General features: G+C 42.7%; 3 protein-coding genes across 9 annotated transcripts in view; 2 read left to right on the forward strand and 1 right to left on the reverse strand.

The window, feature by feature from the left end:
• Positions 1-9609, forward strand: part of asap1b (ArfGAP with SH3 domain, ankyrin repeat and PH domain 1b) — a 67036-nt gene extending 57427 nt beyond the window's left edge. For 2 of the 6 annotated variants that reach the window (XM_036944204.1, XM_036944205.1), the window contains 7 exons: positions 246-314; positions 1114-1251; positions 4467-4545; positions 4668-4732; positions 4857-5356; positions 5610-5732; positions 8236-9609. In XM_036944204.1, the coding sequence (XP_036800099.1) occupies positions 246-314; positions 1114-1251; positions 4467-4545; positions 4668-4732; positions 4857-5356; positions 5610-5732; positions 8236-8310 (1049 nt within the window). In that variant the 3' untranslated portion in view covers positions 8311-9609. The remainder of the gene's footprint in view (positions 1-245; positions 315-1113; positions 1252-4466; positions 4546-4667; positions 4733-4856; positions 5357-5609; positions 5733-8235) is intronic. The other 4 variants (XM_021562908.2, XM_021562909.2, XM_021562907.2 and 1 more) reach the window with 3 other exon arrangements.
• A 1571-nt stretch (positions 9610-11180) lies between these two features.
• On the reverse strand, positions 11181-13830 carry si:dkey-37o8.1 (uncharacterized protein LOC407641 homolog). Its single transcript, XM_021562910.2, has 7 exons — positions 13441-13830; positions 13183-13362; positions 12782-13078; positions 12547-12697; positions 12213-12469; positions 11783-12017; positions 11181-11540 (listed from the first exon to the last, which is right to left on the reverse strand). The coding sequence occupies exons 1-7, from the start codon at positions 13582-13584 to the stop codon at positions 11428-11430; spliced, it is 1377 nt and encodes a 458-aa protein (XP_021418585.2). The 5' UTR covers positions 13585-13830; the 3' UTR covers positions 11181-11427.
• Positions 13831-14418: 588 nt separating this feature from the next.
• fam49bb (family with sequence similarity 49 member Bb) overlaps positions 14419-25988 on the forward strand; it is a 39373-nt gene continuing 27803 nt past the window's right edge. Inside the window, exon 1 of one of the 2 annotated variants that reach the window (XM_021562911.2) lies at positions 14419-14552. The gene's annotated coding sequence lies outside the window, so the exon portion shown is untranslated. Of the gene's footprint in view, positions 14553-17104; positions 17261-25988 lie in introns of those variants that run through there. The other variant, XM_021562912.2, reaches the window with a different exon arrangement.

The raw sequence follows: 25988 nt of genomic DNA on the forward strand, positions 1-25988 counted from the left end.
CAAATGGCGCCCTATTCCTTATATAAGTGCACTACTTTTGATCTGAAACTGCATAGGGCTCTGGTCAAAAGTAGTGCACTACATAGGGAATAGGGTGTCATTTTCAAATGCAACCAGTGTGTGGGAGAAGCTCACATACGTTCTCTCCCACACTCTTCATCTCTCTCTTCATCCTTCTCTCTCTCTCTCTTCATTCTTCTCTCTCTCTCTCTCTCTCTCTTTTTTCTCTTTTCTTTCTCTTTCAGCGCCGCACTTGGCATTCCTCGGCTCTCACTCGCACTACGCCACTCTGGCCGGCACTCGACCATACATCAGTGAATATCCTGTTTTTACATTTTGTCCTGCTGTGCCCGCCCGTATACTTTCTGCTGCCCAGTGGCACTGGTAGCGCTTTACTTCCCAGGGAAAATATGGGTGGTGGCGTCTTAAACTTTGAACAATGGCACTGTAAAAGTGTGGTTAATTATAATTTTTCTTACACGCAGTTTTATCACCTTTTGTGACATGTCGCCACCCCTGAGCTGCAAAGTGCTATCGTACCTTATGTAGGCTGTGTGTCCCAAATGACACTCTATTCCCTATATAGTGCCCTATGGGGTCTACAGTAGTGCACTATATACAATATAGGGTGCCATTTTTGGATGCAACCTGACTCCTCTCTAACTGGCTGAGTTCTCTATTAGCCACAATCTTCTAGTGTCTGTTTCTAGGCTTACACGCAGCTGGGAATGGGACTAGCTGCTTTTGGGTCATTTTACTGTCGGTCCAGAAGTCTCAGGAGCGTGTACACCCACTCCAAAATACACAAAAACACACACAAAACAACACCTACACAATACACACACATTGTTCTTTGTCCGTCTTCTCTGTATTCCTATCTGGGGGCATTTCTCTGTTCACCGGGATGTTGTGTTTTTACCTGTATTGATGTTGTGTTAACGTATCTCCCCCACGTTGGCCAACAATTGTGTTAAACCCAGTCCCGATGGCAAGAAACCTTCCTCTCATCTACCCTCTCCTCTCAAGCCCCTCCCCTTCCTCTTAGTATCCCAGGTGACAGAATGAATGACGCCTGTCCCTTCACTGCATGTTTGTATGTTGTCACTCCTCCAGCTCCTCCCTCCACCCTCACCCCCGGAGGCAGCTCCACCCTGTCCAAGAAGAGGCCTCCGCCCCCTCCCCCCGGGCACAAACGCACCCTGTCTGACCCACCCAGCCCGCTTTCCCACAGTAGAGGGGGCATTTACGTGGGTGAGTCCTCCCTCGTGGGCAAGACCCAAGCAGATACATCTAAATACTGCTTGGTCGTCTTTATTAACGAAGGACATGATCCATAATAACATTCAAGTCTCTGGTCCTGGACAGTTGTAGTGTGTGCAGGCTTTTGTTCCAGCCCAGCACTAATAACATATGATTGAACTAAAGTCAATCCTAATGCTTACCCACACTGAGGCCCTACAGGACCAGAGTTACCCATCTCTGGCCTAGGATTGAGTGTGTTTCCAATCAGGTCTTCCCCATGACCATGAGTGTCAGTGCTGTTCATGAATGACTGACACATCCTGGTCCTTTTATGGTGTGATGGCAATGACACAGACACATCCTGGTCATTTTATGGTGTGATGGCAATGACACAGACACATCCTGGCCATTTTGGAAGGTGATGGCAATCCTGTGTAAATGTATGTGTTAGTGTTGGATGTCAGATCATTATTTTTGTCATCATTTTGTCTCATCTGTGATGTTTTTTGTATTGTGAGATAATGGCCTCAACAGCATTAGTATAGAAGAAAATGTAGATTATTAGCTGAATAAAGCTACACTGAACAAAAATATAAACGCAACGTGTAAAGTGCTCGTGTTTCATGAGCTGAAATAAAAGATCCCAGAAATATTCCATATGTACAAAAAGCTTATTTCTCTCAAACTTTGTGCACAAATGTATTTAAATCCTATTTAGTGAGCATTTCTCCTTTGCCAAGATAATTCCTCCACCTGACAGGTGTGGCATATCAATAAGCTGATTAAACAGCATGATCATTACACAGGTGAACCTTGTGCTGGAGAACACAATGCCACAGATTCCTCAAGTTTTTTTTCCCTCAAGACTGCAGGAATGTCCACCAGAGCTGTTGCCAGAGAATTTAATGTTAATTCCCCGACCATAAGCCGCCTCCAATGTCATTTTAGAGAATTTGTCAGTAAGTCCAACCGGTCTCACATCCGCAAACCAAATGTAACCATGCCAGCCAAAGACCTTCAACTGCGGAATTGTCTGAGACAAGCCATCCGGACAGCTGATGAAACTGTGAGTTTGCACAACCAAAGAATTTCTGCATAAACTGTCAGAAACCGTCTCAGGGAAGTTAATCTGCGTGCTCGTCTTCACCAGGGTCTTGACCTGACTGCAGGTTTCAACTAGGCGAGTGGTTTGCTGATGTCAACGTTTTGAACAGAGTGCCCAATCGTGGCAGTGGGGTATGGGCAGGCATAAGCTACGGGCAACACAATTGCATTTTATCAATGGCAATTTGAATACACAGAGATACCGTTGTCGTGACATTCATCCACCTCCATCATGTTTCAGCATGATAATGCACGGCCCCATGTCACAAGGATCTGTATACAATTCATGCAAGCTGAAAATGTCCCAGTTCTTCCATGGCCTGCATACTCACCAGACATGTCACCCATTGAGCATGTTTGGGATGCTCTGGATCGACTTGTACGACAGCGTGTTCCAGTTCACTCCAATATCCAGCAACTTCACACAGCCATTGAAGACTGGGACAACATTCCACAGGCCACAATCAACAGCCTAATCAACTCTATGCAAAGGAGATGTGTCGCTCTGCATGAGGCAAATGATGGTCACATCAGATACTGACTAGTTTTCTGATCCATAGCTTTTTTTTAGGGTACACTACATGACCAAAAGTATGTGGACACCTGCTCGTCGAACATCTCATTCCAAAATCATGGGCATTAATTATATGGAGTTGGTCCCCCCTTTGCTGCCCAAACAGCTTCCACTCTTCTGGGAAGGCTTTCCACTACATGTTGGAACATTGCTGCAGGGACTTGCTTCCATTCAGCCACAAGAGCATTTGTGAGGTCGGCCACTGATGTTGGGCGATTAGGCCTGGTTCGCAGTCGACGTTCCAACTCATCCCAAAGATATTCGATGGGGTTGAGGTCAGGGCTCTGTGCAGGCCAGTCAAGTTCTTCCATAACGATCTCGACAAACCATTTCTGTATGGACCTCGCTTTGTGTACGGAGGCATTTTCATGCTGAAACAGGAAATGGCCTTCACAAATTTGGAAGCACAGAATCATCTAGAATGCTATTTGTATGCTGTAGCGTTAACATTTCCCTTCACTGGAGCTAATGGGCCTAGCCGGAACCATGAAAAACAGACCCAGACCATTATTCCTCCTCCTCTGGCGGATAGTGTTCTCCTGGCATCCGCCAAATCCAGATTCGTCCGTCCACTGCTCCAGGGTCCAATGACGGCGAGCTTAACACCACTCCACCGGACGCTTGGCAATGCGCATGGTGATGTTAGGCTTGTGTGCGGCTGCTCGGCCATGAAAACCCATTTCATGAAGCTACAGACGAACAGTTCTTGTGCTGACATTGCTTCCTGAGCAACGGTCAACGGTCCCTGTGAGCTTGTGTGGCCTACTACTTCGTGGCTGAGACATTGTTGTTCCTAGACGTTTCCACTTCACAATAACAACACTTGACCAGGGCAGCTCTAGCAGGGCAGAAATGTGACGAACTGACTTGTTGGAAAGGTGGCATCCTATGACGGTGCCACGTTGAAAGTCACTGAGCTCTTCAGTAAGGCCAATCTACTGCCAATGTTAGGCTATGGAGATTGCATGTCTGTGTGCTCGATTTTGTACACTTGTCGGCAACGGCTGTGGCTGAAATAGCCGAATCCACTCATTTGAAGGGGTGTCCACATACTTTGTATATATAGTGTATCTGTAACCAACAGATGCCTTCTGCATTCCCAGTCATGCGAAATCCATAGATTAGGGTCTAATGAATTTATCTCAATTGACAGATTTTCTTATATGAACTGTAACTCAGTAAAATCTTTGAAATTGTTGCATGTTACGTTTATATTTTTGTTCAGTGTTGATCTCCATCGTACAGCTACCTCCGAGGGTCCATAATAGTAGCTAATGGAAAGCTCAGCCTGACATCTCCTTCCCTTAGACTTTTCTACTATAATGTTTGGGTACAGCAATATATTTGTATACCAGTTACAGTATATGTATAAATGGACTACATAATAATAATAATGAATTATAATAATTTAATCAGGAGAATTAAATCAAAATCAAAGATGTGCCTATTTAGGTGACCATTTTGGGCTGCGGGGTAATATGGGGATGAATATTATATACACTGAGTAGCATGTATCCATATCTCACAAACCATCTCGACATTTCAGGAAGTGACTCCATCCCTCCACCTGCGAACAAGATGTCACCGTTATCCAACAAGTTTGAGGGCATTCCACAGCAGCAAAGGTACATAGGCATCCATTTTGGATGCAGGCATTTAGAATATTTTCCTAAATATTGTTTATGTATGATAGAGTTCTGATCTTTTTATAATTTTTCATTAACTTCCTATAACCATCTGTTTTCAGCACTACTTCTAGCAACACAAAGTCTACACTTGGTCCAAGGGTTCTACCCAAACTACCTCAGAAAGGTATGTTGTATTGGATTAGCAATGCCTATGACTGTAGGTGAGATCACCTTATTTTCGGCATACTGCCCAGCATTAGAGTCAACATGTGTTTAATATAGTACCTGCGTCCTGGTTCTTCTCTTAGTGGCACTGCGTAAAATCGACACCATACACCCATCTATGGACAAACCCGGTCTGCCTCCGGAGGTGCTCCAGAAATCCCCTCCAGGACCTGAATGCCTAACAAAAGCCATTCTACCCGACAAGCCCCAACTAGGAGACCTCCCCCCCAAACCCCAGCCCTCTGAGCTGCCCCCTAAACCTGGAGAACTGCCACCCAAGCCCCAGCTCTCCGACCTCCCCCCCAAACCGCAGCTAGGGGACCTACCACCTAAACCCCTGCTCAAAGACCTACCCCCCAAACCTCAGCTCTCCCAAGACGGCCATCCGAAACCGGGGGTAGCAGATCTGCCCAGTCCGAGACCACCCCCTGGAGAGCCTGCGCCGAAGCCCCACCCCCCGGAGTCAGCGGCGGCCAATCAGCAGGCAGAGACTGAGAGCCCGTCCTCCCAGGGCAGCGAGGACACCAATGGGAGCCCGGCGTGTGCTCCAGACACACCAGTGCCCTTGCCCAGGAAGAATACGGTAAAGTTCACTTAAGGACACCGCAGAAATCAGAGAGCTTTAATGGTATCATTGAGTAATATCTGGGTAGTTCTGCAAATGGGTCCCACTGGTTGGTTGGGCCAGTTCCTCTTGGGTTGAAGCCACAGACAGGGTTGTAGTGGAATTGTTAATAGGTGGGTCAAAACACAGAAACTTTATGCAACCAGACCATTCCACATACTATTTACTTGTCCCTGGTGACATTTCTGGTAATGTTCATATGTGTGTTTAGGGGAAGACCAAATCTCGGCGGGTGAAGACCATCTATGACTGCCAGGCCGACAATGATGACGAGCTGACATTTGTGGAGGGAGAGGTGATCATAGTGACGGGAGAGGAGGACGGGGAGTGGTGGGTAAGTAACTTCCCCCTAACAGGCTCACTGATGTTACCCAAACACTATTAGATTAGAGTAGAAGTTTAATAGTCACATGTACAGGGTTGCAGGGTACAGTGAAAATCTTAAACTCCAATCTCCAACAATGCAAGTCAAAGTCAAATAAAAACAATCAACCACCCCCAAATACAGGTGTGCGAAGCTTGTTGCATTATACCCAAGAGGACTCAAGGCTGTAATCGCTGCCAAAGGTGCTTGAACAAGAGTAAAGGGTCTGAATACCTATATAAATGGTTTTTGCTTTGTCATTATGGGGTATTGTGTGTAGAATGATGAGGGGGAAAAACTATGTAATACATGTTAGAATAAGGCTGTAATGTAACAAAATGTGGAGAAAGTCAAGGGGTCTGACTACTTTCTGAATGCACTGTATATTAGAAGCTATAGAAATTTATTTATTAATGTCTACATTTGTTTTTGCTACATTTATTCTATTACAAGCACCTTATTGCACATGTTTTTATTATATTATGTACTAAAATAAAGGAAATTTGTATTTTTTAAAATCCGTAAATGTATGTATGTGTGTGTGTGTGTGTGTGTGTGTGTATATACAGTACCAGTCAAAAGTTTGGACACACCTACTCATTCAAGGGTTTTTCTTTATTTTTACTACTTTCTACATTGTAGAATAATAGTGAAGACCTCAAAACTATGAAATAACACATATGAAATCATGTAGTAACCAAAACATTTTAAACAAATTATATTTGAGATTTTTGGTTCTTCAAAGTAGCCACCCTTTGCCTTGATTACAGCTTTGAACACTCTTGGCATTCTCTCAACCAGCTTCATCTGGAATGCTTTTCCAACAGTCTTGAAGGAGTTCACACATGCTGAGCACTTGTTGGCTGCATTTCCTTCACTCTGCTGTCAAACTCATCCCAAACCATCTCAATTGGGTTGAGGTCGGTGATTGTAGAGGCCAGGTCATCTGATGCAGCATTCCATCACTCTTCTTCTTGGTCAAATAGCCCTTACACAGCCTGGAGGTGGGTTGGGTCATTGTCATGCGCAAACCAGATGGGTTGGCTTATTGCTGCAGAATTCTGTGGTAGCCGTGCTGATTAAGTGTGCATTGAATTCTAAATTAAAAAACTGACAGTGTCACCAGCAAAGCACCCCCACACCGTCACACCTCCTCATCCATGCTTCATGGTGGGAACCACACATGCGGAGATCATCCGTTCACCTACTCTGCGTCTCACAAAGACACGCCGATTGGAACCAAAAATCTTACTTTTGGACTCATCAGACCAAAGGACAGATTTCCACCAGTCTAGTGTCCATTGTTTGTGTTTCTTGGCCCAAGCAAGTCTCTTCTTCTTATAAATATCCTTTAGTAGTAGTTTCTATGCAGCAATTCGACCATGAAGGCCTGATTCACGCAATCTCCTCAGAACAGTTGATGTTGAGATGTGTCTGTTACTTGAACTCTGTGAACATTTATTTGCTGATTTCTGAGGCTGGTAACGCTAATGAACTTATCCTCTGCAGCAGAACTAACTCTGGGTCTTCCATTCCTGGGGCGGTCTTCATAAGAGCCAGTTTCATTATAGCGCTTGATGGTTTTTGCAACTGCACTTGAAGAAACTTTCAAAGGTGTCTTAAATGTCTTTATGTCTTAAAGTAATGATGGACTGTCGTTTCTCTTTGCTTATTTGAGCTGTTCTTGCCATAATATGGACTTGGTCTTTTTACCAAATAGGGCTATCTTCTGTAATCCACCCCTACATTGTCACAACACAACTGATTTGGCTCAAATGCATTAAGAAGGAAAGAAATTCCACAAATTCACTTTTAACAAGGCACACCTGTTAACTGAAATGCATTCCAGGTGACTACCCCATGAAGCTGGTTGAGAGAATGCCAAGTGTGTGCAGAGCTGTCATCAAGGCAAAGGGTGGCTACTTTGAAGTATCTCAAATATAAAATATATTTTGATTTGTTTAACACTTTTTTTGGGTTACTACATGGTGTGTTATTTCATAGTGTTGATGTCTACACTATTATTCTACAATGTAGAAAATAGTAAAAAATAAAAACCCTTGAATGAGTAGGTGTGTCAACTTTTGACTGGTACTGCATATATGTGTATATTATTATAAATATATATATATATATATATACACACACACACACACACACACACACACACACACACACACACACACACACACACACATTAAAACACAAAAACACAGTCATGGGAAGCACAAGTTGAACATCACAAATCACCCAATGGTGGGGAAGTGCCAAGATGGAGGCGCAGTGGCTTGAGAACAGCGTCCCCTGTAAGTCATCTAGTGTGTATATAAATCATTGGGTGTTACCTTAAACTAGTTTCAATTTTACCATAGTCACACTGCCAAACAGACCTAATAGCTGGCTAAACATTGAAAAAGAACACCTGTGCAGTGCTGTTCTCCTCAACTCACACATTCTCTCTGTTTCCTTTCAGATCGGCCACATTGAAGGGCACCCGGAGAGGAAAGGGGTGTTCCCAATGTCCTTTGTCCACATCCTGAGTGACTGACAGCCAGACGAGGCTTGCACTAACCCCGCCGCCCTAACCCCTAGAAGTACCCCTGTACTGTAAATAGCTACTGTAACAACCTGACGTGAAACCAGTGTTCTAAAGAGAAAAAAAAAACGCAATGAAGAAAACCAAGTAGGCTCAACTAGCCACTGGATGCTGAGCACATCCATTTTGTAAATACAAATGTGTGTATTTTTCCTCTTACCAGTATTATCTTAATCTTAGAGCACGACCTATGGCTGCCGTAGCCACTCTTACCCTAAAGTGTATGTTTATGCTGTTACTGTGTATATATGTATGTAAATATATTTGTGTGTGTGTGTGTATATACATGTACAAGCATACATGCGTTCTCTGCTTGCCAGATAATAACCAAGTATCAGGGCAGCCGTGTTTGCATTTTATCTGTAATCATTTTACTAGTCATCCCTGATATCATTGCTTGCATTTCTGGAGAAGGCCAAATATGAAGGAATAGGAAAGAGATCATGTCACTAGTCTCTCACCGTTTCCTCATCCTACACCACATTAGACTGGAGATTCTCATGTCTCCAACTGAAACCTACCATGAAAACTCAGCTGAGGATTAAATATGTATTCATTCAATGTATTCCTTGTTCTTGCTCGCTTTGTGTGTACATGTATTCGGATTGTTTTACAGTATTGACACTTGCTGCTACTTTATGGTGGGATATCAGAAACCCCTGTGGAACCGCACAGGTCACCAGTAGTAGACTTAACAGTTTCACTCTGTCAAGTTATCTTCACGCTGTACTATGTGGAATTGAGCAGAGTGCTATTTAAAATGCCACTCAAATCAGGGTTTGAAGAACCACTTCTGATAGCCACTAACTCTCACAAGTACATATGGGAAGGTCAATGTCAGTAGGCAAGAATGTGATAATTCTGATGGCCTGGAGAGATTTGAACTAATGTCCAATGACATTTCAAACTTAATGTGGCGTCAATGATTTCCAGACGAGAGCTCCACTGTTAAGGATACAAACTAAAATGTAGACAGTTTGTGGATATTTATTAAATCCAGCGAGGCAGTCAAGCAGAAATAGTTTGCCTGTCACAGGGTTTTCCTCAGAACGCCGAGTACTTTTTTGGATGACAGGAAATTGCAAATAGTGAACAGGATATGTACCCTTCACTCCCCATTGACTTCATCTCCTCTGGTTTCAACCCATGTAAAGGAATATCAACCCCAATCATTCCATTGTACTAATAAAAGTGTTGTAATGGATGACGTCTTTGCCTTTATTATACTGAAAAATAAACGCACCATGTAAAGTGTTGGTCCCATGTTCCATGAGCTGAAATTAAAGATTCCGTTAATGTTCCATATGCACAAAAAGCTTCTCAAATTGTTCACATCCCTTAGTGAGCTTTTCTCCTTTGCCTAAATAATCCACCTCACAGTAGCTGACTCAGCATGATTACAAAGGTGCACCTTGCATTGGGGAAAGGTCACTATATATATATGCAGTGCACACAGATGTCTCAAGTTGAGACCGCATGCAATTGACATGCTGACTGTAGGAATGTCCACCAGAGCTGGTGCCAGATAATTTAATGTTCATGTCTAAGCCAACAGTCACTTCCCCCCCCCCCCCCCCCCCCCATGTCCAAATCAAATGTTATTGGTCACATACATGGTTAGATGTTATTGCGAGTAGCAAAACGCTTGTAACCCGGCCTCAACCACATGGATGGCATTGCTGTGAACAGCGTGCTCCATGGTGGCAGTGGGGTTATGGGCAGGAATAAGCGAGACAACTGCATTTCTCAATGTCAATATGAATGCACTGTGATAAGCTCCTGAGGCCCATTTGAAATTATGCATCCAGATGCATACAGTGCCTTGCGAAAGTATTCAGCCCCCTTGAACTTTGCGACCTTTTGCAACACAGCTGAACACACCATCCCCACTGTCAAACATGGTGGCAGCATCATGGTTTGGGCCTGCTTTTCTTCAGCAGGGACAGGGAAGATGGTTAAAATTGATGGGAAGATGGATGGAGCCAAATACAGGACCATTCTGGAAGAAAACCTGATGGAGTCTGCAAAAGACCTGAGACTGGGACGGAGATTTGTCTTCCAACAAGACAATGATCCAAAACAAAGCAAAATCTACAATGGAATGGTTCAAAAATAAACATATCCAGGTGTTAGAATGGCCAAGTCAAAGTCCAGACCTGAATCCAATCGAGAATCTGTGGAAAGAACTGAAAACTGCTGTTCACAAATGCTCTCCATCCAACCTCACTGAGCTCGAGCTGTTTTGCAAGGAGGAATGGGAAAAAATGTCAGTCTCTCGATGTGCAAAACTGATAGACATACCCCAAACGACTTACAGCTGTAATCGCAGCAAAAGGTGGCGCTACAAAGTATTAACTTAAGGGGGCTGAATAATTTTGCACGCCCAATTTTTCAGTTTTTGATTTGTTAAAAAAGTTAGAAATATCCAATAAATGTCGTTCCACTTCATGATTGTGTCCCACTTGTTGATTCTTCACAAAAAAAAGTTATATCTTTATGTTTGAAGCCTGAAATGTGGCAAAAGGTCGCAAAGTTCAAGGGGGCCGAATACTTTCGCAAGGCACTGTATCTATTCCCAGTAATGCAAAACCCATAGATTAGGCCTTAATTTCTCTTGACAATCCTCATTTACCGTAACCCAGTAGAATCTTCAATTTGTTTGGGTTACATTTTGTGCAGTATGCCAATAGAATGAGTGTCAGCCATGGTGCCTTAATTTTAATAAGGCTAAAATGTCTAGTAAAGAAACGTAGGCGGTTGCTGCTAAAGCCAAGGAAGTCACTCGTTTACATTCAGATGAACAGCACTTCAGTGAAACAAAGTAATTTTGAAAGGACTTTTATTCGTCAGAAGCTTTTTGCACAACCTTTTACATTTGTCTAAGACAGGCCATTCAATTGTTTAAATTACTCCAGATGGTAGTACAAGCTAAGAGAAGCAGTTATTTTTTCTTCAAAAATAGTGCTTTGTATTGCAACACAAATTATATATATACGCAAACAATAGTCAACTTAAAGCTTTATCCTCAAGCTCTTTCATACCAGAACTGCTGGTAAAATAAAAATACATTTATTTTGAGACTTGGCCTTTCTGTGCATGCTTCTTTGATCCATGGTCCTTATCCACCGACTTAATGACTCCCACAGCAACAGTCTGTTTCAAGTCCCTCGCTGCAAACCGACCTGAAGATGGAACACGTGGATAACAAATTACTTTTATTGTTAAAACCAAGTCAGCCATATTTTAGGTAAGGCACATCTGGTGAACAAGCAGTAATTTATCAGACATGATGCAGAATCAACATTTGGATTGGATAGAAAGCCATGAGCCAATTAAACATTACACTAGAAAATGTACCACTTAGTTCCAAATGTTCCATGCCCACTACCAATGACGTTGCCTAAAAATATTGAGAGAAAGGTACCTAAAGGAGGGTAGGTGAAGAAACTCTCCACACAGAGGGGTCTGTTGGGGCTCATCTTGACAGTGGCAGCATCACCAGACTGCAGGGTCTGGGGAAAGTCCTCCAGCTTCTTCCCTGTGCGACGGTCAATCTTCTCCCTCAGCTCTGCAAAGCGGCAGGTCACATGAGTGGTGTGGCAGTCCAGTACGGGAGAGTAGCCAGTCTTGATTTTGCCAGGATGGTTCAGGATTATGAGCTGTGGGAAGACGCAAAGACTTCAGTTATACAGTACTGGGCTACAGAACAGGTAGAGGGATCTGCACTAGTAGGGAACAGATTCACATCCTAAACCAGGGAAGATTTGTTTGACAAACCATCAGTACATTAGATAAATGGGACACTCGCCTTCAATACTGAATTGCCATTTTCAGATCGTGACATAAACCTGTACCTGTGCCACAAAGCTGTTGACATCAGAGGGAGGGTCATGCTGGGCGTTCCCCGCCACATCACCACGACGGAGGTTCTTTACAGACACGTTCTTGATGTTGAAGCCCACATTGTGGCCAGGCCCAGCCATCTGCAGACCCTCGTGGTGCATCTCAATGGACTTGACCTCGGCAGTCAGCTTGGCAGGAGAGAACATCAGGGTCATGCCGGGCTTCAGGATCCCCGTCTCGATCTTCCCCACTGGAACCGTGCCCACTCCTGTAGAACAGGGAAAAAGTGACAATCCAACTACTCACAATTTGTGAAACATGTAGGCCCCATGAGCCACCCCTCACCTCCAATCTTGTATACATCCTGCAGGGGCAGCCTCAGAGGCTTGTTGGCAACACGCACTGGTGGATGGATGGAGTCCAGGACTTCAAGTAGAGTTATCCCGTTTGCATGCCCTTGCCCTCTCTTGACTTTAGAGCCCTTGAACCAGGACATCTACACAGCAGAAGAAGGTTCATGCATCACAGGTGGATAAAAATTATACTTAAATGTGGATGAATGCAATTACAAACTACTCACTTTCTGAGATGGGGCAAGCATGTTCTCACCGGTCCAGCCAGAGATCGGAACAAAAGGCACAGCAGTGGGATCATAACCGATTCTTTTGAGGAAAGTGCTCACACTTTGGACCACTTCACCAAAGCGCTTCTGGTTGTATGGTGGCTCAGTCACATCCATTTTGTTTACAGCGACAATGATTTGCTTGACACCAAGCGTGTAGGCGAGCAAGGCATGCTCCCTGGTCTGGCCATTCCTGGAGATACCAGCCTCAAACTCCCCTTTGGCCGCAGACACGACCAGGAGGGCAACATCAGCCTGAAATGAATGGTGAACAAAGGCTTAAGAATAGGTTACCACATATTCACATTGGCCAAGTGTTAATAGCCCCCAGGCAGATACACTACAATGGGCATCTTCACCTGTGATGTCCCTGTGATCATGTTCTTGATGAAGTCACGATGGCCTGGAGCATCAATGATCGTGATAGTGTATTTGTGTGTGTTGAATTTCAACAATGAAATGTCAATGGTAATTCCCCGCTCCCTCTCAACTTTCAGTTTGTCTAACACCCAGGCATATTTGAAAGAGCTCTTGCCCATCTGTAGGATGAGAGAATTTAAAATTAGCTACAGTTGTAGTTGCTTAATACATAAATGTTGCGCCAATTAGTTCCTTACCTGGGCTGCAGCCTTCTCAAACTTCTCGATTGTTCTTGGGTCGACACCACCGCATTTGTAAACCAGGTGACCAGTGGTGGTTGACTTTCCGCTGTCAACATGGCCTATGATGACCACGTTTATGTGGGTTCTCTCCTTCACCATTTTCAACTAGCTTCTGCGAACAGATAAACTTCACCCAAAGAAGCCTCTAAGAGTATAGTGCTCGAATTTGAACGTAATAATTGTGTGCGTTACCCTAGTCTAAATACTTTCGTACCTCGTCGTCGTAAAGGACTGCTATACAATGTAGGTGGCATTTTATAGTCGGGGCTCCTGTAATGTTTTGATTGAAATCAGGCATGTGCATTCATTAATACCGCCCATCTGTGCAGCCCATCAATCATCGTTTCCCTTTCCCCCCTGTTCTTGAAGTCGTCTAATCATATATCAGACGTGACTGGACAGGTGAAAGCCAAGAAGCAAAGTTATTGCTTAACGCTAACACAATCATGTTAGATCAGTATTTCAAAGAAGGGACAAAGAAATTGTATTTTCAAAGTGTTTCGAACGGTTTTCATAGTCTACTTTAGTTTTGAATATTATGTTCGTACTTTAATTGTATGAAAATGTAGGTCTAAATTAACATGGAATTGCAATACATACTGGCTAAATGAACGTTTACTTTACACTTTAGACTATAGCCTATGTATTATTTGCCCAGGTGGTTATTGTTTCACGTTCAACTTGGCCTGATATGTGTTAGCATTTTGTAGGCAAACATTGCTGCGGGCTATTCTTTTTTTTCTTGCGAATTAGGCTACACGTTAATGTAACACGAAATTGCATGACATGTGTCATGTTCACACTGTAAATAACATTTGAACTCGGCAACATAAATACAGTAATACTAATCTGGTTACTGTAGCCGAGACCCGTGAGTCCGTTGTGTTCGATTTGCATTCAATGCAACCTCTCGCGCGTTGTTGAGGTTGTAACCTGTCTGTTGCACAATGACGTTAGACCAACCCGGAAATAGCGGACAACTGAAGCGAATCGTTATTCTTTGAGCTGCTAGCGTGGTAGCTACCAGGTGGAGGACGACTGCCTTTTCTTGCACTTCCAGCATTACGGTAAAACACAATTAAGTAATGTTACTTGTAAATATGGTCTCCAACGTAATATTGCTTTGTTATTATTGATGTTTGGCTAAATAAGTGTGCTGCTGTAAATAGGAGCAGAGTATTCAACAGGATGATCATTCATTGGGGTCTGTATACTGTAGGTGCTTTTTTTTTTTTTAGCAACGAGGGTGTATTCACTAGCGTCGCTTTCAATTGTATTGGGTTGCACAAAAACAGTCCCTGGGAAGCAAGAAGTTAAATACAATTCCATTTCACTTTAATGGGCCGGTGGCAAGGACGGTTGGTCATTATGACGGGGGAATTTGAGACCAAATATCTAAATGATAGTATTATTAAACAAACTTTCCAAACGTGGGACTGTTGTAGACACACTTCCTCTCTGCTTGTCTTATGTCAAAATAAAATTCCTGCACGTGCGCCATAATGTGGACAAAAAAATGAATAACTTTTGGGGGTGTTTTATTTTGACATAAGGTAAGAAGAGATGAAGTGTGACTGTTTGGAAAGACTATTTAATAATATGATATACGAGTTTATGACCTAGGTACCGATACCTGATAAGCATTCATATTGAATATGAAGATTAAGAATAAGCATTCATATTGAATATGAAGATTAAGAATAAGCATTCATAATGAATATGAAGATTAAGAATTTGATTATGATTAAGAATTTCCTTCCCATTTGAACCCCGTTCCATCCCTCTGCTGCAGTGTCTCAAACCCGAACGTGGAAGTGAAAATGTTCAGAAAGCTAGTTTTAGCCTTTAAATGTCATGCTTGTAATGTGACTAGGCTATGGTCTATTGACATGATGTTGAGTGTAAAATCTGCTGTACAAATCTCACACGCTTAACCACAATGCTCTGTATGTAGGCTATAGAGTCACATGACTTATGGCCTACTTTTCCAAACCATAATTCAAATCTGAGATGTAACCTACAGAGACAAATAATGGAGTGTTATTACAAGTTACCAGCACAACTCTACAACCATATTCATTTCACTTAGGATTGGCACTGATCTGTAGTGTAAAGATGTTTGATGTGACAGTGCTTAGATTAGGGACATGTGGTTAGCAGTAAGACTATCATTGGTTCAAAGAGGTACACTGTGGTCCATCATATGACTGTTACCTCCATGGCTCATCAGAGGGTAAACAGGCTTGGCCAGCATGGTGCTTGTATGGGGAAAACACTCCACTACCCGACCTTGTCTACTGTAGGAACAGATGCTGTAAATTAGGTCTATCTTGTTGTGTTATATACCGTATGTGGTTGTCAGCCATGTCGCAAGAGAAATATAGGCTAACTATAATTTTGCTTTTAATCTTCGGGAAGTTGAATCTAAAGTTACCAATTGGGAGTTTTTTTCCTCCATGTGGGATCATCAATATCATTACAAGTTAAAATGCCCGATACGGGCAGCCATTGCAAGCATCTGAGTGGATGTCCACTTACAATACACGTTATGACTGGGGTTGAGGTGGTGAGGGAAGGTGTGAAAGTTGTAATGTCCATTGACAGATCTGTAAGACAGGCTACTTATACCAGTAGTTGTTCCTGCTGATTTGCATGCAAACCAAAAGGAGGAAGCAAGGCCTTCAGCTGGGGTGCGCGTTGAGGTGTTTTCTTTGAGAGATGTAGACAGACTTCCTTTGTCACTTCACAAACTACAGAGCGCAACAGTACATGTGGTTTGGTAATGACAAGGAGATAAGAATATCAGTATGAATCTGCATTTGATCTGTGAGAACCCTTAGGCTGTTTTATCTGTTTTTATGAGACAAAACATCATTCATTTTCGCTTTCCACTTTTTTCAAAATGCAGGTACAATAGACTGGTGCATGCCCCAACCATGAGAAATGGGCCATTTGAATTAGTCATTATCACATACCTGTAATTGAATAGGTCATTAACAAAGAGAAAGATCATTTTAGATGAATCCCATAAGACCAGTGCAGCCAGGCCAGACAGTTCAGTAACAACTATGAGTATTTCTGCTGCCTGTTCTCACTGCTCAGAGACTGGTTGGGTTTGTCTACTTAATGTGAAATCACCATGAAAGCCTCTCACTTCAGTGGTAAGTCAATTGAGTTGACCCAGTGAAATTCTCTCAAATGAACCTCAATCTACACATCCTGTATAGCACGATGACTCATAAAGGACTGCATTGCTTTTCATTTCTTTTTAGAAGATACACATACTCTACATGCTTTGTATTCCCACTCATGCATTCATTCTTTGTTCATCTGACACAACTTTATTACATTATAATAACACAACAATATACAATATGTTATCCTAATAAACATAACATACCAAGGCAAATATGTGACCTCTATAGCCTTCCTAACCGAGTGACAGTTCTTTCTTACATTTAGATTTACATGCACATATCTTTATTACTGTAGGCTACTGTTGGCTACTATTGTTCAGTGCATTTTTATTAATAGCTGTAGGCTACTTTGACGTCAGCGTGGATTCGCAGGCTGTAAACCCATTTTTCATCCCACTCCCTTGAACACGCCCAGTATTACGAAGTGGTGGTGGACTCTGTATCCTGGTCGCTCTTGATAGTCGTTTTCGTCCTGTGATATACCAGTGAGACAAGACCATTCAATGAATTAACAGGAATAACTGTCCGTCGCGATGTGATACACGGACCATTCTGTTCGCCAATCTCTGATCATAGTTGTAAGTATTGACAACGGATTGCATTTATTGTCCTTTACTTTTTTTATCAGTTTCTTTACAGGATAGAGCTACTGACGAAGGCTGCGTGGCGGATGGAGGTGATTGTAGTCCGTAGTAGCCTACATGTGCTTAGAAATACCGTGCTCATATCTTTCATTGCCACTGAAGTTACGCGAAATTTCACTGTACACATTTAGGAAGGAATAGAAATGACTGCTCGCACGTCTGCGCTCATTGCCGCGCAACAATAGTTACAAAAAGAACTGTCCGGTTACTGTGTCAGTGCTCTCACACAAACTTTGTAGAGCTGTATTGCAGTTCCCATGTTTCGTAAGACAATCATTTTAGTTGATTCGCACGGACTCACTTATAGGGTTCTTTATCCAACCGACGGTGGGACTGCATCCATGGAACTAACCGAGGTTGAATTTCACCTATGAAGTAAACTAGAAGATATAATCTAGTCGGTTATATGCCGCCAAGCTACCTTTGAGCGTTCACTGTATTCATCTCTTCTTCTGATGGATACTCACAATCATCAATTCAAAATCAATAGTCAGTCAGTCTACAAATATGTTGATTTCATGACATTTATGTTGTGTGTTGCATGGCATGTGGACGCGTTGTATCCACTCACTTCGGTGATTACCTCAGGAAAGGGATATATTTGAATAAAGCTAGTTAAGTGCAGTGGGTCCTCCTTACTTTTGTCGGACACGTTCTGTCTTGTTATTGTTGGCTCTGCTGTCAAACATCCCTAAAACACACAAACGAAATATGCGTTGTTATTTTAAGAATGTGTGCCCAAAAGTCGACTCAAGACTAGTGCATGTCTCTTATACTTGGTTTGTTTTTGTTTGGTCCTGTATGAATGCTCCAAATTCCTGACCCTCGCGTATTGTCCAAGGAAGACGGGGATCTACTGGTGCTTGTCCAGGATTCAGCAGGTCTGTTCTTTGCACAAGGGCAACCTAAAAAGCCCTCCTGACTGTGCTTAACCGCTGTCTCTCAGCTACAGTGCATGTCTGTGCATGTCTACAATCACTTTTTGTGAAGACATGACACTTTACTCATGTAGTGGAAAAAGTCAAGGTTCATCTATCTAGCATACCAAAAACAGCAGAAGCAAGGGCAACCTATTTTTAACGTATGTGCAAGGACAAAGGTATCTCTCGATGGAAACGTAGTAGGCATAGCCTATCTACAGGGACATCATGTGTTAGGAAATATTGGTGTCACCAACCTTTGCTGTTGCTTCTGGGGCCTTTGCACCCTGCCTTGAAAACCAACCTGGACTCGAGTAGACATAACATTAGTAAATGTAAATATATTAGCTAAAATGCTAAGTAGTTACAAACTAGCTATGTAAGTAGTTGTTAAAGTTGCTAAATGCTAATGTTGTCCGTGATGAGATTCGAACACGCATCCTTTGGGTTGCTAGACGTTCGCGTTAACCTTTTGTCTTATATAGCCATACCAAACATAACATATCATACTTATTTGAGTGTTCCGTCTTTACAGTTACAATGTTACATCTAGTCTATGCGACTAAGCTGTGAAAACATATCGGACGGAAGTGCTATAGTGTTAGCTCGGCCTTCTCTGGTTAGCAGATTTAAAACATGCGTTGGAGGGCGCCTTTGTTGTTTGTCTCTTGCCATGTGCTGTAAAACATCAAAGACGGGTTATGTTGAAATTGTGTAGGCAGGGCCTATAGTTGTTGTGGGGTGTATATTGCAGGGAGTAGTTAAAAGGGGAATGTGTAGGCCTACGTTTTGTATGCTATTTCTCTGATGTGTCTGTGTATGAGTCAGTGCATGTGCCAGCTCTGGGAGATGCTGACTGGTTCTGTGAAGCATTCCTCTTAACTTTCTCACTTCCCAGTCCCTGTCACGCCACTGATCAGAGAGGGACAGATAATGTACCCTCATCCTCTCTTGGGTAGGAAGCCTGACTGTCCATATGAACCTCAAATATCCTAACTGAAATGTAACCAATCGTTCTTGATTTGAGGAGAACATCATCTCTCTTTACATGTCAATGGGTTGTGTGATGGCACTGTATCATAGGAAGGTTATGAACACACTTAACTCTTTCAGCAGATGCTTCATTATTAGCATTCCAGTACCTGATCCAGTTATCAGTCCCTCTCTTCTATGTGGTGTGTATCTTTAGCAGGTACATGCAAAATGGCCTTTGCATTAGACACTCAACATTGGGCTATAAATAACCTGGCCTCTCCTGAAGATAAAGTGTTGAGGACAGACTATCCTTAGCTTCCTGGTGAACAGGTGTATTCATTAGTGCACACTGTAGCGAAACATTTTGCAACGGAAAGTGTTTTACAACAGAAACAAGAGTTTGTTATTGAACAAGTTCAGTTAGTCCCTCCTCGTTTTGGTCAGTTTGCTTCCGTTAGGTGAATACAAGCCTGCATCATTCATGCACGTGCACACACACCACCACCACCTCCTGACTTCTGAAGGTAAAGATGAATCCCATACATACAGTTAATTCGACTCGATCTCCCTAGTGGCGCAGCAGTCTAAGGCACTGTGTCTCAGTGCTAGAGGCGTCACTACAGACCCTGGTTCAATCCTGGGCTGTATCACAACTGGCCGTCATTAGGAGCCCCATAGGGCGGCGTACAATTGTGCCAGCGTCTTCCGGGTTAGGGTTTGGCCGGGGTAGGCAGTCATTGAAAATAAGAATTTGCTCTTAACTGACTTGCCTAGTTAAATAAATGTTCAATAAATAAAATCATGGGCTGTTAAGCCTTCTGTGTCGCCCACGTGTCAGTGGACACCATAGAGTGGGGTTGCTACACCACAGATGGCACATCAGCAGGGGAGAAATTCATCTTTCACACCTCCCTGTTGCCACAGCGCCCCCGCACCAAATCTCCATCCTACAGTACATGATGCTGGAGCCATCCTATAGAAAGTAGAGTTTAGTTGTCAGCCTGAGACAGGCCTAAGCAGTGAATTACCCCTGCATACTTCTGTTTGGAGCGTTTTATTCAAAGAGTTTTCTTTTTTGTGTCAGCTATTAATCCATGAAATTATATGCAGGCTTTGTTATAGGACGTGGAAGAATCACAAAAAACTATTATCTTCTTGTACCCCTACCTTGACTCATCACATAAAGCTGCTGTTTTCAGAATATCTGACCAGCCAACTTGAGACATTTTTAATTATCCCTCTATCAAAGCCTGAAAGCAGCTGCCTCTCCCTTTTGAAGCAATTTGTAATTATGCCCTCTGACTGTGAAATCGAGATGACTCACAGTGTGACTCCACCAGTTGCATTCTCTTCCTTATTTTCAGTCTCTAGGCTACATGACAGCTCAATCGTGTTCTCAACTTCCTTTTTTTACTGTGGTAGAGTATAGTGGTAGCCCTCTACATTTTGAAAAGGTAATCATCTTTGCTTGGGTGGGATCTGCCGGAGATTGTTACATGTTACTAGTGCGTTCAGAAAGTATTCAGAACCCTTGACTTATTCTCAAATTGATTAAATATTTTTTTCCCCCTCATCAGTCTACACACAATACCCCACAATGACAAAGCAAAAACAGTTGTTTTGACAGTTTTTTGCACGTAAATAAAAAACTGATATCACATTTTACATAAGTGTTCAGACCCTTTACTCAGTACTTTGTTGAAGCACCTTTGGCAGCGATTACAGCCTTGAGTCTTCTTGGGTATATACCTACAAGCTTGGCACGCCTGTATTTGGGGAGTTCCTCCATTCTTCTCAGCAGATCCTCTCAAGCTCTGTCAGGTTGGATGGGGAGCATCGCTGCACAGTTATTTTCAGTTCTCTCCAGAGATGTTTGATCGGGTTCAAGTCCGGGCTCTGGCTTTGCCACTCAAGGACTTTGAGACTTGTCCCGAAGCCACTCCTGCATTGTCTTGGCTGTGTGCTTAGGGTCGTAGTCCTGTTGGAAGGTGAACCTTCACCCCAGTCTGAGGTCCTGAGAGTGCTCTGGAGCAGGTTTTCATCAAGGATCTCTCTGTACTTTGCTCCGTTCATCTTTCCCTCATTCCTGACTAGTCTCCCAGTCCCTGCTGCTGAAAAACATCCCCACATTATGATGCTGCCATCATGCTTCACTGTAGGGATGGTGCCAGGTTTCCTCCATACGTGACCCTTGGCATTCAGGCCAAAGAGTTCAATCTTGGTTTCATCAGACCAGAGAATCTTGTTTCTTATGGTCTGAGCGTCCTTTAGATGCCTTTTGGCAAACTCCAAGCGGGCTGTCATGTGCCTTTTTACTGAGGAGTGTCTTCCGTCTGGCCACTCTAACATACAGGGCCTGATTGGTGGAGTGCTGCAGAGATGAGAGAACCTTCCAGAAGGACAACCATCTCCACAGATAAACCCTGGAGCTTTGTCAGAGTGACCATCAGGTTCTTGGTAATTTTTTGGTACCCTTCCCCAGATCTGTGCCTCGACACAATCCTGTTTCGAGACTCTACAGACAATTAGTTTGACTTCATGGCTTGGTTTTTTCTCTGATATACTCTGTCAACTGTTTGACCTTTTATATAGACAGGTGTGTGTACTTTTTCCAAATCATGTCTAATCAATTGAATTTACTACAGGTGGACTCCAATTAAGTTGCCGAAACATCTCAAGGAGGACCAATTGAAACAATGCAACTGAGCTCACTTTCGGGTCTCATAGCAAATGTTCTTTACAATTTTATGTAAATAATGTATTTTTTAAATTTTAAATAAATGTGCTTGCCTAAATGGTAGAGGTCGACCGATTTATGATTTTTCAATTCCGATACCGATTATTGGAGGACAAAAAAAGCCGATACCGACTGGAATTGTTATTTTTTTTGTTGTAATAATGACAATTAAAACATTACTGAATGAACACTTATTTTAACTTAATATAATACATCAATAAAATCAATTTAGCCTCAAAAAAAAAATGGTTTAAAGAATGCAAAAACAAACTGTTGGAGAAGAAAGTAAAAGTGCAATACAGTGGGGCAAAAAAGTATTTAGTCAGCCACCAATTGTGCAAGTTCTCCCACTTAAAAAGATGAGAGAGGCCTGTAATTTTCATCATAGGTACACTACAACTATGACAGACATAATGAGAAAAGAAAATCCAGAAAATCACATTGTAGGATTTATGAATTTATTTGCAAATTATGGTGGAAAATAAACTTTTGTTCTTGACCAAATACTTATCTCAATACTTTGTCATTGCCAACAAAGGGTATATAACAGAGGTCAAACGTTTTCTGTAAGTCTTCACAAGGTTTTCACACACGGTTGCTGGTATTTTGGCCCATTCCTCCATGCAGATCTCCTCTAGAGCAGTGATGTTTTGGGGCTGTTGCTGGGCAACACGGACTTTCAACTCCCTCCAAAGATTTTCTATGGGGTTGAGATCTGGAGACTGGCTAGGCCACTCCAGGACCTTGAAATGCTTCTTACGAAGCCAGTCCTTCGTTGCCCGGGCCGTGTGTTTGGGATCATTGTCATGCTGAAAGACCCAGCCACGTTTCATCTTCAATGCCCTTGGTGATGGAAGGAGGTTTTCACTCAATCTCACGATACATGGCCCCATTCATTCTTTTCTTTACACGGATCAGTCGTCCTGGTCCCTTTGCAGAAAAACAGCCCCAAAGCATGATGTTTCCACCCCCATGCTTCACAGTAGGTATGGTGTTCTTTGGATGCGACTCAGCATTCTTTGTCCTCCAAACACGACGAGTTGAGTTTTTACCAAAAAGTTCTATTTTGGTTTCATCTGACCATATGCCATTCTCCCAATCTTCTTCTGGATCATCCAAATGCTCTCTAGCAAACTTCAGACAGGCCTGGACATGTACTGGCTTAAGCAGGGGGACACGTCTGGCACTGCAGGATTTGAGTCCCTGGCGGCGTAGTGTGTTACTGATGGTAGGCTTTGTTACTTTGGTCCCAGCTCTCTGCAGGTCATTCACTAGGTCCCCCCGTGTGGTTCTGAGATTTTTGCTCACCGTTCTTGTGATCATTTTGACCCCACGGGGTGAGATCTTGCGTGGAGCCCCAGATCGTGGGAGATTATCAGTGGTCTTGTATGTCTTCCATTTCCTAATAATTGCTCCCACAGTTGATTTCTTCAAACCAAGCTGCTTACCTATTGCAGATTCAGTCTTCCCAACCTGGTGCAGGTCTACAATTTTGTTTCTGGTGTCCTTTGACAGCTCTTTGGTCTTGGCCATAGTGGAGTTTGGAGTGTGACTGTTTGAGGCTGTGGACGGGTGTCTTTTATACTGATAACAAGTTGAAACAGGTGCCATTAATACAGGTAACGAGTGGAGGACAGAGGAGCCTCTTAAAGAAGAAGTTACAGGTCTGTGAGAGCCAGAAATCTTGCTTGTTTGTAGGTGACCAAATACTTATTTTCCACCATAATTTGCAAATAAATAAATTAAAAATCCTACAATGTGATTTTCTGGATTTTTTTTTCTCATTTTGTCTGTCATAGTTGATGTGTACCTATGATGAAAATTACAGGCCTCTCTCATCTTTTTAAGTGGGAGAACTTGCACGATTGGTGGCTGACTAAATACTTTTTTGCCCCACTGTATGTGCCATGTAAAAAAAAAGCTAACGTTTAAGTTCCCTGCTCAGAACATGAGAACATATGAAAGCTGGTGGTTCCTTTTAACATGAGTCTTCAATATTCCCAGGTAAGAGGTTTTAGGTTGTAGTTATTATAGGACTATTTCCCTCTATACCATTTGTATTTTATTAACCTTTTGACTATTGGATGTTCTTATAGGCACTTTAGTATTGCCAGTGTAACATTATAGCTTCAGTCCCTCTCCTCGCGCCTCCCTAGGCTCGAATCAGAAACACAACGACAACAGCCACCCTCGAAGCAGCGTTACCCATGCAGAGCAAGGGAAACAACCACAGGCTCAGAGCGAGTGCTGTTTGAAACTATTAGCGCACGCTAACTAGCCAGCCATTTCACTTCGGTTACACCAGCCTCATCTCGGGAGTTGATAGGCTTGAAGTCATAAACAGCGCAATGCTTGACGCACAACGAAAAGCTGCTGGCAAAACGCACTAAAGTGCTGTTTGAATTCATGTTTACGCTCCTGCTTCTGCCTACCACTGCTCAGTCAGATACTTAGATGCTTGTATGCTCAGTCAGATTATACGCAACGCAGGACACGCTAGATAATATCTAGTAATATCATCAACTATGTGTAGTTAACTAGTGATTATGATTGATTGTTTTTTATAAGATAAGTTTAATGCTAGCTAGCAACTTACCTTGGCTTACTGCATTCGCGTAACAGGCAGTCAGTCTCCTTGTGGAGTGTAACAAGAGGCAGGTCGTTATTGGGTTGGACTAGTTAACTGTAAGGTTGCGAGATTGGATCCCCCGAGCTGACAAGGTAAAAATCTGTTGTTCTGCCCATAAAGGAGGCAGTTAACTCACCGTTCCTAGGCCGTCATTGAAAATAAGAATGTCTTCTTAACTGACTTGCCTAGTTAAATAATGATTAAATAAAGTTGTATAAATAAAAAAAATCTGCAAAATCGGTGTCCAAAAACACAGATTTCCGAATGTTATGAAAACTTGAAATCGGCCCTAATTAATCGGCCATTCTGATTAATCGGTCAACCTCTACTAAATGCCAAGCGTCACGTCTGGAGGAAACCCGGCACCATCCCTACGGTGAAGCATGGTGGTGGCATCATCATGCTGTGGGGATGTTTTTCAGGTGCAGGGACTGGGAGACTAGTCAGGATCGAGGGAAAAGTGAACGGAGAAAAGTACAGAGAGATCCTTGATGAAAACCTGCTCAGGACCTTAGACTGGGGCAAAGGTTCATCTTTCAACAGGACAACAACGCTAAGCACACAGCCAAGAAAGCACAGGAGTGGCTCTGGGACAAGTCTCTGAATGTCCTTGAGTGGCCCAGCCAGAGTCTGTACTTGAACCCAATCAAACATCTCTTGAGAGACCTGAAAATACTCTCTCCATCCAACCTGACAGAGCTTGAGAAGATCTGCAGAGAAGAATGGGAGAAACTCCCTAAATTAATTTGTAATCGCTGCCAAAGGTGCTTCAACAAAGCACTGAGTAAAGGGTCTGAATATTTATGTAAATGTGATATTTCAGTTTTTTATGTATTTAATAAATTAGCAAAAATTTCTAACCCTGTTTTTGCTTTGTCATTATGGGATATTGTGTGTAGATTGAGGGGGGGAAACTATTTAATACATTTTAGAATAAGGCTGTAACGTAACAAAATGTGGAAAAAGTCAAGGGGTCTGAATACTTTCCAAAGCTACAGTTTGTTCACTGTCATGGAAAGAGTGCATGGTATTTTCAGTAATCAACTTGGGCTAGTCTAGGCTTCCATCAATGCAGGTTTTTATTGCCTGCCTGGTGCTTGTAATGCGACTGGAGATGACTGAGGCTGCCTCAGAGCTACAATTCTCCACAGTGCCTAATTTGTTTTAACATATTTTGTTGGAGTGTCACCTCCACGCATACAGATCTGCCTCAGTTTTTTGTCGGGGGGAAAAAAATCGATGCAGAGTTAGACCTTAGTTAAGATGTGTTTTGTTCATTAGGCTTATATAACCGGCTCTAGTTTGAATATGATCATCCACACCCCCTTGAATAAAAAGCGTGAGCCAGTTTTCCTCCTCGGCTCTAAGCCCTATCTCACTCACAGTGAGCAACTGGAAGCT

The sequence above is a fragment of the Oncorhynchus mykiss genome, chromosome 15 (assembly GCF_013265735.2).
Source record: "Oncorhynchus mykiss isolate Arlee chromosome 15, USDA_OmykA_1.1, whole genome shotgun sequence".
Classification (NCBI taxonomy): Eukaryota; Metazoa; Chordata; class Actinopteri; order Salmoniformes; family Salmonidae; genus Oncorhynchus; species Oncorhynchus mykiss.

Bases quoted from the DNA above. Each gene is read 5' to 3' on its own strand.
- si:dkey-37o8.1 (XM_021562910.2), bottom strand. From the start codon at position 13,584: ATGGTGAAGGAGAGAACCCACATAAACGTGGTCATCATAGGCCATGTT. The intron at 13,079-13,182 runs GTGAAGATGCCC...CATTCATTTCAG, and splicing joins TGATCACAGGGACATCACAG to GCTGATGTTGCCCTCCTGGT. The intron at 12,470-12,546 runs GTGAGGGGTGGC...CCTGTTCTACAG, and splicing joins GGATGTATACAAGATTGGAG to GAGTGGGCACGGTTCCAGTG.